Source organism: Papilio polytes, unplaced genomic scaffold, assembly GCF_000836215.1.
Source record: "Papilio polytes unplaced genomic scaffold, Ppol_1.0 DF824069.1, whole genome shotgun sequence".
Lineage (NCBI taxonomy): Eukaryota > Metazoa > Arthropoda > Insecta > Lepidoptera > Papilionidae > Papilio > Papilio polytes.
Genome location: NW_013525135.1, coordinates 1257544 through 1272186, shown reverse-complemented (window position 1 = coordinate 1272186; position 14643 = coordinate 1257544). Strand labels below are relative to the sequence as shown.

The window sequence follows — 14643 nt, the reverse complement described above, 5'->3', positions numbered from 1 at the left end:
ATATACTAGTTACTTGTTACAACTTACAATCTTTTACCTCGTTGTTATAAAACGTATGTGCGATATTTGATATTCAATTATGCATGCCACAGCGCCACCCTTCACTCGACTCGTACCTACTGAGCCAAATAGGTCTCTGATAGCTTTATTGTGAATTTACGCCGATATAAGACAATCTATGCATATCAATCCCTGACTACCGGTATTAAATTTATTACAACAAGTCCGTTAACAGCATTTGCTTAAAATACTTTTGTTTAGTTAGAACTAGAGGTCGTTTATATGTTGACTTTTTGCTGCGTTATCCGCGCGTAGTTGTATTTAGTAAGTGTTATGTTTGTAAACCAAATCTAATCGAGATCCGTAGAGTCTTTCTGGTGATATGTAGTAACAAACCTCTATCCATCCATCCAAATTTTCGTACACTAAGGATACTAGGATGTCAAGGTCGCGACCCTCAGGAATGAGGAATCGATCCGGAGAGAGAAGGATACTAGAATACTTGCTATCATTTAATGGATTGGAAGTTAATATAAAATGTACCACAAGACAAATCTTTTAAAATCCTTAAGTGAAATAATTATAAAATATACAAATATAAGCAAGGTCATGTTTGTTAGGTTGTTATATGTATAAAACAAACGTGAGAACTTCGTCTCTATTCAAACGGATTAAGTTTAATTAGAGGTCGGCCGAGCATAAGTATTTGCTTACGAGACAATGTTCATACAATTTATCGTTTTAAAATGATTATAAAAGGTATTTATTAAAATATAGTATTTTCGTTACTAGTAAGATATCGGATCAGAGCCCTGTAATTTCGTTGTTTGTTAAAAATTTAAGAATTCAGTTACTAGTTAGAAAAAAGTCGATTTCTCAAATTAGTAGCGATGTTCTTATGTAATTGTTTTTTTTTTATTGTAGATGGATGGATGTAGTTTTTCGCCTAAACGGCTGAATGTATCTTCGTGAAATTTGGTATAGATGTAGAGTATAGTTTGGAAGAATACATAGGCTACATACTTTTGTTTTTTAATACCACGCGGACGACGTTGCTGTCTAAAGTAAATAGTTTCAACATTAGTAAGACAAGAAAATTTTAACAGTTAGTATAACATTCTAGGTTCATATAACACTTTACCTAACTTGTTTCTTATATACGATTTCCAAGGTGTTTTTTACGATGATTATCAGATTGTATTCAGCCAGTTTGAAACATGTAACGTAATAAGATACTAAGACATAAAAGTACAAACAGCACGCGTATGAAATGGCGTCAGATAATATCAGCTAATTCTGGCTACTTCACTTGAAAGTAACGCGACAAAAGCACGATCGTGTCATTGACTTGGTTGTGATTCGTTTTACTCGGAATATTTAAAAAATAAGTTGTATTTTTTATTGTGGAATTTGTACAAGAGAAAATAAAACAAAACTGGATAATAACCGGCCAGTAATTTTTATTTTTATGGTTTACTAGCCAGCGACTCTGTTCGCTCGGAATTAAAAACTTTGTAAGCAGCTTATGTTTTTCCAGATTATGTATTACTTCTGTGTCAAATTCTAATTAGGATCTGTTCAGCAGTTTAGGCTTAAAATTCATACAAATATTCATCTACCTAACCTTTCGCATTTATAATATTAGTGCTATTTTAACCATCGAATCTTTTAAAAATAAATTTCATCTGCGTTCATATGCGCGAACAATGGTAGTGCCCGCTTTAACATCTTAGCACGAATGGGCCGGCACGCCCGGTGTAATACCACGACCACACAGAAGACAGGCGTGAAATGGAAGCAATTCCGTGTTTCGTCTGATGAGTGTGGTGTCGGAGGCCTAATTTAAGTCACTTTCTCTTTACCACCCTTTTCTTATAAGAAGAGGTTGGGAAGAGAAAGTGGATTGACGGCGGAGGAGATGCATAGGAAGGGGAAATATCCTCTTTATGTGCGTCTCCTCCTCCGTCGTATAAGGGTAGGCAACGCATCTGCAATTGCGGATGTCTATGGGCAGCGGTCGCTTCGCCATTTTGGCGGTTTCAGGTGGCCGCTTGCTCGTTTGCCACCTTATGTTATAAAAAAAATATGTAACTGCGTAGTTTTTGTCGTAAAAAACAACACCATAATGAACATAACATTGAAGATTATCTACTTCCAAACCTGTTTTAAGAATATAGGATATTTGACGTCAAAGAGCGAAAGTTAAACTTTTTGCGACGTATGTTTTTGTACATTCGACATATGTAATTAAACAAGGAATGCCACGAATAAAAAAAAAGACGGAGTTTTTACTTTTTATCTGACTAAAAACTAAAACATATTTGTTAATATAAATTAGTTATTCCTTAATTTATACAAAATATTTCATTTATTCCAGTATATTTTTATCTGTTTTAAATTCATTCTTTGATGAAATATTTTCAATTAACATAGTTAATTTATTTCCCTTTTTTTTTTTATAACATAAGGTGGCAAACGAGCAAGCGGCCACCTGAATTCGCCAAAATAGCGAAGCGACCGCTGCCCATAGACATCCGCAATTGGAGATGCGTTGCCTACCCCTATCCAAAGGAGGAGGAGACGCACATAAAGAGGATACTTCCCCTTCCTATGCATCTCCTTCACCGTCAAATCCACTTCCTCTTTCCATCCTCTCCGTATAAGAAAGGGATGGCAAAGGGAAAGGGACTTAAATTAGGCCTCCGGCACCACACTCATCAGACGAAACACGGAATTGCTTCCATTTCACGCCTGTCTTCTGTGTGGTCGTAGTATTACACCGGGCGTGCCGGCCCATTCGTGCTAAGATGTTAAAGCGGGCACTACCACTGTTAATAACCCTGCAAGTTATACATTAAAGTAAGTTATTTTTATCGCTGCTACTAAAACTATTGTTTAAACACCAAAACAAAAACTTAACGCAAGGTGAATCGTAAGGTTACGTCACAAAAAATTATGAAAGAATCATTACAACCAGCAGCAAATTATTTATGCACAATGTTTTTTTTTAATCTTTAAAAAAAAAAACAAAAGAAAAGAATCTGTAAAAATTACTGTCAAATTAATTTCAACTAATTCTTTGTGCACTCCATCAATTGTTTTTTTATCTCTTACAAACGTCTAAAATATGATTGTTATAAAAAATCTCGTAAATAAGCTTATCATCAAACTTTGCTTAATAGCTTTTGTTTGGACGTTATTTCGTAACATGATTCGATCTCAGTAAACAAAAGTTTGTATCTTACTTTTTATTGTGCCAATTAGAGTGTACGATCTTGCGATATTTTTGCTTCGATTATCTGATAAATCTTCACCGGAACATGCCTACTTTAGTATCAGTAAGTATAGAGTAAAGAGGTTCAACATGTTATTTGTTCAACATTATGTAAATATAGGTTATGGTATTGTCTATGATGGTACTGTAATTTGTGTGGCTCGCTGGTTTTTTTTTGCCATTTGTAGGATGGAATAGCATGTTATCTAAACTCAAAGCATAGAATAAGATGTCGGTGAATACTGCAAATGTGAACGAAATGTTAATTCAAGAAGGATTTCCAGCAGTATTTGTTACACGGAAATAAATATCTTTCTTATAAAATTGCAATTATATTTAATTAGGGTAAATCGTTTTAAATTCAGGATATCGAAGCTGATATTATAAGGATTGTGCTGTCAAATTATTGGCGCGTAATTATCGAGTTTGCCGCGCTCCCGCATTTGCGGTTGCCAAAGATTAAACGAGTGCAGATGGTTCGCGTCGACGACACGTTGTCTATGGCCAGTCACGAATCGGCGTCACGACTCTTCCGCGTTTACCGTATCGTTCTCAAACAGCATTACCACAGATGAAGTACCCTAATATTTAAAAATTAGACACGCCAATATTGAGTCATTAATTTGTTTTAAATAAATTCAATTAAGTATGGGTTTAAACATGGTTGAGACCAAACTCGTACGTAAGATTAGCAATACAATAATGGCATGTTTTATTTAAATTGATTTAGATAAATGCTTACAGTCTAACACGCGAATTATTTTAAGCTATTAAAATACGAATTCATGCAATTTATTGTGTAAATACAAACAAAACAAATGCTTTAAAAATAAAATCACGTTTAAAAGTTTTTATGCTATGCACATTGACTGCTCACCGAATGGGTTTTTTATAGTAGTATCAAGAATTTTCTGAGTAGCCGCATGTTTACGGCCAGTTAATATCCAGTGGCGTGTGAAAAAAGACCTAGTTACCGAAATACGAGTATTTAAATTACGTAGTTACGTAATAAGGGCTTGGTTATGACTCGGAAATGACCTTCTATGATTTATTCGATAATCCGTTACTTATTATGTTTGATCGAGTTGATTGTAATTTTTATTAAATGAAAAAGAGTTGTTTATTTCTTGGTATTTCACGCTAGAGTTTTGTAGAGATACAACTTAGTCAAGTAAAAAAAAATATAGATTTGATACTGTCCCCTTGCATGATGATTTACCGTAAGTTAAAAACATTTTGCTCTATAATCTATGGTCTCTTGTAGGAGGTAAGGTAGAACTAAATTTTATTCAATAATTCATTTTATACCAATATTAAATTAAATGTTATAACCGTGTAAATTAATATTTTAAAATGCTTTCTAGGGGTTATCTGAAAATTGTAAGTGCTCCTTCAATTACTTCTCAGAATATTTTACGAGTCATATTTCTGTGTTACAAGGTTAGTTTTTTTTACAAATATGTTGCTTTTTAATGTATGTTGTTTAATTGTGTGTGTTTTAATTTGTTTTAATTTAATTTGTTTTAAATAATTGTATGTGTTAATTATTTTATATTAGCCAATCTGTTGTTACAAGTTATTTAAATTATAAAGTTTTTATAATTAGTTTACGAATTTAATTTTTAACATGATCGAGGACAAAACGTTTTTAGAAGTCTGTGTTCTAAATTGCTTCATTTAGAAATTGAAGCTAAGGATTTTTTTCGTTTAATTGATTTTTATTAAAATTTCTGTGTTAGCATTTTTTAATAATTAGGTGCAAGATTGTTTGAAGTTATTTCTTAAATGCTTCGAATATATCATTTACCAACGGAATAACGGAACTACGGATAATTAAAGTTACAAGGGTTTTACTTGGAAGCGTAAAAAATGTTCACGGGCAATTTTACTGCAATCCCTTAATAATCGCGATTTAATAGTGTTTTTTTTTGAGGTAAATTCAGTTTTGTCATCATGAATCGTAAGTAAAAAACAATTGGTATAATTTGGTATGAAAATTGATTTGTTTTGGATTGAAATGGATGATTTTTTTCGTTACTAATGTTGACAGAATTCGTGCACTATTCTTTGACGGCTACGTTATTTTGAAAGATGAAATCGGCTTTGAGAGTTGTAGCAATTACTAGCAAGCGGTTATATTAATGCAATTGTGTATTTTATCGCCGTGGTTTTAATCAATTTCATGGTTATTGTTCTGTTAGCATAACACAGCTCAGCTAGAATTATAAGTGAAATAAAGTTATACTTAATACTACCATTTCTACAAACAAGGATATAAAAAAAGGATGTAAAGAATTTTGTAGACAAGTAAATATATTTAAAGTTAAAATATTATAAAAAGGGCAAAAGACAATATTAAAAGACAAGTTTGTCTTATAAAAACCTCTTCATAAATTTATTTCCCAAGAAAATTAACTCATCACCTATTTACCTTATCCTACTCCAAATAATTCTTTCATTCCTCATCTCAGGCACCACTTCCTATTTTTCCCCCTCTCGGGGGCCTTGTGCCTAGTTACTCCATGGAGCGTCCACCGAAGCGATCTAAGAGCTCGGTGGCCTCCCAATCTGGCAATAATAACGAAGTAACGGCTTGTTACGAGGCTCCTGAGGGAACCACAAGCTTAGTTACTCATAAACGAGATTTAGGCTAAGCGCCATCTGCGATCAGCCACCTCAAGCTCGGTGAATCTGTAAATGCCTCTTCAAGACAAACAGTGGCCATTCACAAAAAAACCCTTTTTTTGGTCATGTCATCTTTAACGTAATCCATCCATCACTTTCTACGTCTACCGCTACCAGAGTCCCTCCACAATCATTAAAAAAGTTCTCCTTGTTACATGTGAGTCATTCTCTATTAGTTCTCCTGATAACATGCCCATACCATGCTAACCTTTTACTCCATAACTTTACTCTCAAGTAAATTTACTATTACATAAAATTGGCTATAAATATTCTTTCAAAACAGTTATGTTTTAATTGCGCGTCTGTTCTGATGTAATCTATTGATCTTTTTCTATCGTCGATAGTTTCACAACCGTCATCCATGCAGAACAGATGGCACTCAGCTATTGTCTGTGTAATTGTAGTAATTATATTTTAGATTGATGAAAAATCTGACAGCTTCTAATAAAGAAATATTTGATTGTGTTGTAATCTATTCGATAGTAGTGTTATTTAGCATTATATGATTGAGAAAGAGAAGTTAAAAACTTTTCATAAGGTGCTCTTTACTTTGACAAGTTAGTGTCAGTTGTATCTTTTTATTTATTAGTTACTAGCGTTCGCCCGCGACTCCGTCCGCTTGAAATTAAAAAAATAACAAAAGTGAGTAGCCTATGTGTTCTTCCAGACTATTATCTACATCTGTACCAAATTTCATCAAAATCTGTTCAACCGTTTAGTCTACAAACTTTAACATTCATTTAAACTTTCGCATTTATAATATTAGCGTGTCTTAAGTGTAGGGTTTTTTATTAAAAAATATTCAAAAATATGGTGTAATTGCTGACATCTTAGGCAACAAAGAAATGTGTGTTTACGCTTTACTATAATAGAATAGATACATTGAGTTCATACTAGAGGATATTATTTTCTTGTCCAGAATATTAGGTACGTAGGACAGTAGAAACTCACGTTTTAAGCGAATGCTGAAAACTACCTTAAAATAGTAATTACATGGTTCGCTTTGATGATGAGATGATGAACAAAAATAAGTTGACATATCTACGTGATTTTATTACGTAAAGCTCGTGTATTCCTAGTGAAAGTATCAAGATTGTTAAACGCAATAAAAACGTATACAATTAACCAAACAAGTGCGTATCAGATAAATCAGAGGGTGTTCGTAACCATAACAAAACTTATGAGGTTTCCTGTTCACATAAGGAAATTATACTCACGTTACGAAATAACTAAAGATATCAACTTTAATGTGATGATGTATCAACTTACGTATAATTCTTTAATCAAATACATACCTTCGTACTAAGTCTTTAAAGTTTAAAGTTGCTTGCCACATTTTAATATAATATCTCTAGTATAAACGTGTAGGAAACATGTCTATAAGGTTGAAAATCTTTTGATAATTGGCATGTAAACTAGGTAAGTTTATATTAAATCGGTAATGCGGTAATAAAGCGAAAGTGGTTTTTATTGCGTGCAGTAAAAGTATTACGACTGGAATGATAGCTATGGAAAATAAAATTTTCTAACTAAACTGTAATTTATACTGCGGTGTATCAAGACTTAATGACCCATAACGTCATACAAATAAAAATATGATGTAAGAAAATCTTGATTTCCTTACTATAGGGGAATTTGAATAATTTAAATTCTTGATATTTTGGATAAATAATTGATCAATACATAATTTATTACAAGTACACAGAAACGCATAGTTTCAGTCTAAATGGTCTTTATGTTCGTGTGAACAATAACATAAGCATTAGCAGATTTCAAAAGACATCAGACCCTTAACGGGAAGGACGCGTGATACGTTCGTAAGTGTTATGTTTGACATAATTAATTGACGACGTCAAAGAATAAAAGGTTTACAGATGATGGAAAATGTCTATGGTCTTTGTTTCGCAATACCTGAGTACTTAAGTAACGTTTTAAAATTACTTTGAATATTATCTTACACTTTGATTGCTTAATGACAGCTTGCTATATGATAAATCGCCCATTAGTCTTTTAAAAGAGTACAAATGTATTTTGCGTTCAAAAACGTGGATTTGTAGATCGTACGAACTCATTTTGTCCACTCTTTTATCAACTCTATGCTACATTTACGAACATAACAAAAAAGGAGCGTGTGTTTATTAATGTTTTTGACATAACCTATAAAAATTTTATCATTCGAATGCCATTAACACTAGATTTCGCCCGCGACTCCGTCCGCGTGGAATTAAAAAAAAAACAAAAGCGAGTAGTTCCAGACCATCGTCGACAACTATGCCAAATTTCATAATTACCCGTTCAGAAATTAAGGCTACAAACTCTAACAAACATCCGTCTAAACCTTCGCATTTATTAGTACGATCTTCATGGGCGTTGTCCTAAAAACTCGCTTTCTTTAATGAAAAATGCTCAATAAATCAAAATATGTAATTTATTTTTATAACCTTTCCAAGTAGTTGCGGATTTAATATCATTTATCTTTCGAATCGATAAATAACGGAAGTTTTTAACTGTTATTCATGATTTATGTTTAACGCAACAGTGACCAATTGTACTCCAGTTAAGATGTTGAGAATCGATTTAAAAATTCATGGCCTGAATTAAATGACACTTTCAAAATGCTATGTGCAATTAAAGAAAATCTTTTTAAAATAGTGACATTTTCTAGAGATCTTAAAACTCTTACCCCGTACTTACACTTTAGTATATTCTTAAGTGGCTTTAGTTAATTTCTCACAGATATTATTTTTCAAGGGAAAGTAAGAACACTTCTTTATGAAAAACTTACACGGAATACACTGAAAATGCTCAGTAAGTCGAACAATAACGGAAATAGTCTTAGCATTTAGCTTCGCGTGTAACTTCATAAAAACTCAGCAAACAAAACAAAAGTAAAACATTTTTGGTATCCTCGTAAATTATTTCAATCTACAAAAAATCCTCGAAATGTTTATAATTGAGCAAAACATTAGGTAAATATTACGAAGTTGTTACTTCACGGAAACGGTCGCGATTACGGAAATATATTCTGACATGCGATGATACGGACAACGGAAATGAAGCAAATTATCGAATTGCTTAGCGTAACGGACAAAGAACTGCTAAAAATAACTAATAGAACTTCTAAAGAAGTAACAAGTATAGATTTATAATTAAGAAGATTTCGTCCGTGATTTTGACAGCGTGGAATTAAAAAAAAAAACAAAAGTAAATAGTCTGTGTGTTCTTGCAGACTATCCTCTACATCTTACCCAATTTCCTTGAGATCTGTTTACTTGTTTAGGCTACAAACTCTACAAAACATCAATACATTTAAACATTCGCATTTATATTAGTTGTATGACGGATGTCCATGGGCGTAGTTGACCACCTTAGTGTTCTCGCCTCTCGTTTGCCCTCATTTTATTATAAAAAAAGTTAAACCAATCTAGCAGGAACTGTCTTTTAACAACGACAGCAAAAGTTGTGCTCTTGGTCAAATCTGGTCAAAAGTTATTTGTAGGTAGACCTAAGTATTAACTGTATCTTAAACCTTACTTGTTAAAATCTTTAATATCTCAGTCTTTTATTACTTTTTTATTGTGGCAGTAGGTCAACAATTAAATTCGCTTCACTAAGCTTAACGGTTAATTTAACATGAAATATGGCTTCGTATAAGTTGAAAAAGATTTGCATATAGAACATATATTGGATTACAGTGAAAGTGGACCCTAAGAGTAAAAAAGGAATCAATCCAGATATGACAGCTGATATAAATGTATGGAAGAGTAGTAGAGTATGTAATATACCAATACTGAGTACGAAAGGATAATGATAAACGTGTGTTTGGTCATAGAACATTATTGTAATACTAAGTTTCTGTGTGAAAGCGAATAAAATACTTTTCAATAAGATCTAATATTTCATAGCAACAAAGAAATACCAGTAGAGCAAGCTACGTAAACAGACAGTACAACAGTTGGTAACGGGCCATAACGGTCCGAGTGACAGCCGCGACGCATACCTCATGCATTGCACGATCAATTATGCTGCGTAGATTGCAACGTATTATGTTAGACAAAGAGAATAAATTAAATGTTTAATGGTATACTACTGTATGTTATAGCAAAATTATATTCTTTGGATTTGATAACTTGAACTAAAATAGAATTGATCATAATTTCAAAATATGCAGTTACTTTAATTTTTAAAACTTCTTTGCATGTTCTCTTTCCTATCCGTCTGTCAATTTCTACCAATATCACGTCATATAACGAGATAAACCTTGATTTCGATTCTCGTGCAACTTATCGAATTGAAATCATTGACAAGATGTCATTTTTAAATTAATTTTATATAATTAAAATTATAAGTACTGCGCCACGAGTTATATCACTAGTGTTAACTAGATTCGCACCTAAGTTAGCCGTACGTGTGTAAGGAAACGCAGTCGCGTGCGCGTTCTTCCTGTACTGCTATTAGCATGCCACGCGGCGTCGCTCGCTTACGTAACTGTTACGTGCTACAGCGCCCCTACGCGGCTGTTTGTTGCGCTTTCCTATTTTGCTTTGTGTTGCTTAGGCTCTAGGAATGTTCATAATTCTTTGTAATGATTGTTCTCGTCAAGACAAGGCTGAAGTACTGAACCGGGAGTTTTCAATGAAATGGAATTAAATTAGGTAATTTTAATTAGTCGGTGGTCTTCATTGACTAAATTCATATTTAAATTTTCACTTTACTAAAATACGTTTGCATACCTATGATTGGATTGAATAAAAGCTTTTGTAACACTTACATTTTTATTTTTCCTACAGCAATGCAATTTACTGTTGCTATTTTAAATAATGTAACACTAGTATTCCTTATTTGTTTCGACATCAACAGGACTATCAACAAAAGGCCAAACTATTGCAAAGTACCATCTCCTTCCAAACACACTAATCAAATTGTCTCTCCAATTATTCTTAGCAGGATCTCTATGCTCGTGGGCGGTGACTCCTCGTATCGTATTCCTCATATGAAATCGAAATAAGACAGCTGACCAGGCAATAAGACCAACATTGAATAGAAATAACAACACATACAAATCCTTGGTAGCCATTGGTTCAGGAATAAAGAATCTTAAGACAGGATTCAAGATACGTAACACTGCAAGAAAGAATCCGTGGTCTTTAAACTTCGATGAAACAAAGTAATAATTATAGTATGAGGAATAGATCATTGTAATATGCATATATGCGAGATATAAAAGATAGTATCGCCTGTTGTACAATCCGATACATCTAGAGAAGAAGAAGCAATGGTGATCCCTTCTTAAAATGCAGACGTTACACCTTCTACAGTGCCAGGCTTTAGGCGGTCGATATGTCTCACACAATTTGCAGTAATCACCACCTTCCGTGGGTTTAAGTCTCTTGTTTTTCAAATTCCCATCATTGTAAATGCTCATCATCATATTTCCAGTAACGTTAATGAAACAGAACATGCAAAGGAAAATGTGAAGGCATTGTTTGGCGATACCGGGTTTGTAGATTTCAATCAACGCAGGTCTCACCACAGACATCTCGAATATCAGGAATCCAGGAGTTGAAAATAACACCATCACATGACAGTGCACTTTTTCGAAAATATAAAATAGTTTATAAAGAAATTGATGGCGTGTCATAATATTTTGCTATCACAAATCACAATGACAGTTGCATTGACGGATGACTGACAATTTAGAAAAAAACATAACTTAAAATAAGTTTTTAAATGTAAGCATTGAAACCATAAAGTTTTTTTAATGATATAAACAGAAAAGAAGTACAAATTTGACCGCAAAACTTTGAAAATTGAACAACCAAATTATGGATAGACCTCATAAAAATGAGATGTTTTTACTTTAACATGCAAACAATTTATTGTCTGCAAATGACCAATATAAAGCATTTCACAATTGTTTATGTCTCGGTATTGAGCGTAATGCTTCCTTTCACTGACACTTCGATGTACAAATGTGTAAGATGTACCGCAACTGCCACTCAGTGCAATAGGCGATAAAAATTTATTCGCCCCGTTTATGTCAATAGGCAGGTGTTACGCGCGATCTTTCTCACGATGTTGACATTTTGGAGGAATCCGCTTGTGGTCTGATCGACGATAAATCTGACAACGCGGACATGATTGATGTTGAGTTTAAAATAATTATATCCCATGTAAATTTTAACAAAGGACATTTTGTATTTAGAGAAATATTAGGCATAGAAAACAGAAATTTTCTGAAGAAGGAAGAGGATTGTTAAAAACAGAAGAATAATTCTTAAGATGCGCTGATTAACGTGGCACCCTAAGAAGAAACATTAACTAATCAGCAATTTCTTGCAAATATGCCAAGCTAAATTTTAAATGTTATGACTAGTAAAGTAAATAGGATAAATTAATGTTTGTTAGAGTTCACCTCAATAAAATTTTGCATAGATGTAGTGCTTAGTCAGGAAGAACACATTGGCTACTTACTTTTGTTTTTCATTTCGCGCGAGTCACGAGCGAGAGCTAGTATTATCATGAATGAAACGTCTGCTTGTAGTTGTCCTGTGCTTACGATGACTAATATCTACTTTGGGCGGAAGTATAAATGGGTTCATTGCTATATAGGTTACTAGTTTAATTATTACATCCTTTGATATAAATGTTAAAGTATCACACTAATTATTTTTTATTAAACTATAAGTCAATAAATATATCGCTCTAATCAGATCTTCGCTGACATTTAAAATTGCCATCTTAATTATGATAAAAATCTCTGTAAGTGCGTAAATATTTTTTACGTGATTGAGTTCGGCTTAAAATTTGGTAAATTAATGTTCTGTTAAAAATTGAATGACCAATTTATGTTTCCTTTGCAAATAGTTGCTCATTTTTGCAATGTTTATGTTCTACTAGTTTTTGCCTGCGACTCCTTTCGCGTGGAAAAAACAACTAGTTGTTTTTCGATTAAATTTATTAAATTGTTTTTTTAGACTTTTGTCATTTGTGGCAAACTTCGTTTAGGCTACAAACATCCATCCGTCCAACAAACTTTCGCATTTACAATTATAGTAAGACAAAATTAGATGTTACTAGTGTGTTACAATTTAACACTTGAACTCTTGGCATTATGGGACTGATATGTTTTAAGGAACCAAAGTCCCTATTAAAACTAAAGAGAAAAAAACAAAAGTACTCGGAATAGATCTGGATTTTGTAGACAGGTCACGAGATAGATAAGTTTGAGACTATAATAGGATGGGAAGGTAAATTGGATTTGACGGTGGAGGAGACGCATAGAAAAGGGAAGTTCCTCCGTTATGTGCGTCTCCTCCTCCGTCAATTAAGGGTAGGCAACGCATCTGCAATTGCGGATGTCTATGGGCAGCGGTCGCTTTCCAATACGGTGGATTCAGGTGGCCGCTTGCTCGTTTGCCACCTTATATTATTATAAAAAAAAAAGTTATATTACAGGCCTTCCTTAGTAATAATAGTCCATTTTATGGTAGTCGCGTTTACAGATACAACTCAATTGGTCGTGGAAGGCAATAAACTATGATGAAGTGTAGCAACACAATAGATCTCCGACGTCGCAATGCAAATTACTCAGGTAATGTCCATCTAAATGGTATTAAAATGCACTAATATTTCAAAATTATTGTCATTTTGAGACCATCAGAGAAGTGGAAAAATTGAGCTACATGTTAATTGGTTATTATTCCATGCAATTTGCAAAGGTAGTGTTTTATATGAAGCTTTTCGGCGTAGATAATATGCTGGGGGAAAACATACTGACGTGTTGGCGAAGATGGTTGGTAAAGTGACGGTGGCAAATTTTAAGAAAAATTTCAACAGCCGAAGGAGGTATTTATGTAAGTTCCGAGATGAAATAACGATTTTATAAATTGACCTATAATTCAAGGAGTTTTTTGTACCTTCCGCGTACATTAATTGTACTGAAAGAATTTAATCTTGTTAAAGTTTATTAGTGAGTGTTTATTGTACCCTTGTGGCTGTTGCAGTCATCGATTGGAATGCTGTACGTTTGCAATTTGCCTAGGGAAATTGTAAAGAGTATGCAAAATGCATATCAAGTGAACTGGTTTAGATTTTAATCTGTCGGCGCACTATTCATATACCAATGAATATTAGCATATCAAAATCACTTAATTGCATTTTTTCAATATAAAATTTTCCTAGGAATTGTACAAACAGGCGGTATTAATATTCGTTCGGTGACTTACGATGTCGGATCGTGTCTGAAAAGAACCTTCAATCGAGACATTCGTCTCTTCGTGGAAGTTTTTGTTGGCGTTTTAAATTATTGGTATAATAATTCCGCAAGGAAAGTGAGTCTGTCTATAGATGATCTAAAACCGGTTTTCTGTGTAAACAAAGCAGGGAAGCTGAGTAATTTCTTTGAATGAACGAGAATGATTTACGATATAAATATGTGAATTATTTTAGCTTATTCGATGTGATTACTGAATATTAATGTTGCATTTTGAGTACTTTATACAAAATCTAATTTTGAGTTTTAAAATATTCTCATTTTTAGTTTATAGGTTATTTTGACTAGATAATGTCAATGTACGGTTTCTTATTTTTCTCATTTTTGTTCACAGGTAAGCGAGGTGAATGATCATCACCAGACTAGAATGGTAGTGAGTATGTTTTCTATACTAATATTATATAGAGGA

The 14643-nt window shown here is 33.3% G+C and overlaps 2 protein-coding genes across 2 annotated transcripts in view; one reads left to right on the top strand and one right to left on the bottom strand.

The window, feature by feature from the left end:
• Window positions 1-14643, top strand: part of LOC106100181 — a 76183-nt gene that overhangs the window by 22048 nt on the left and 39492 nt on the right. The window lies entirely within an intron of this gene.
• On the bottom strand, window positions 10722-11636 carry LOC106100182 (palmitoyltransferase ZDHHC22-like). The gene has a single exon (XM_013278942.1). It carries the CDS (start codon window positions 11598-11600, stop codon window positions 10788-10790), a length of 813 nt encoding a protein of 270 aa, XP_013134396.1. The 5' UTR covers window positions 11601-11636; the 3' UTR covers window positions 10722-10787.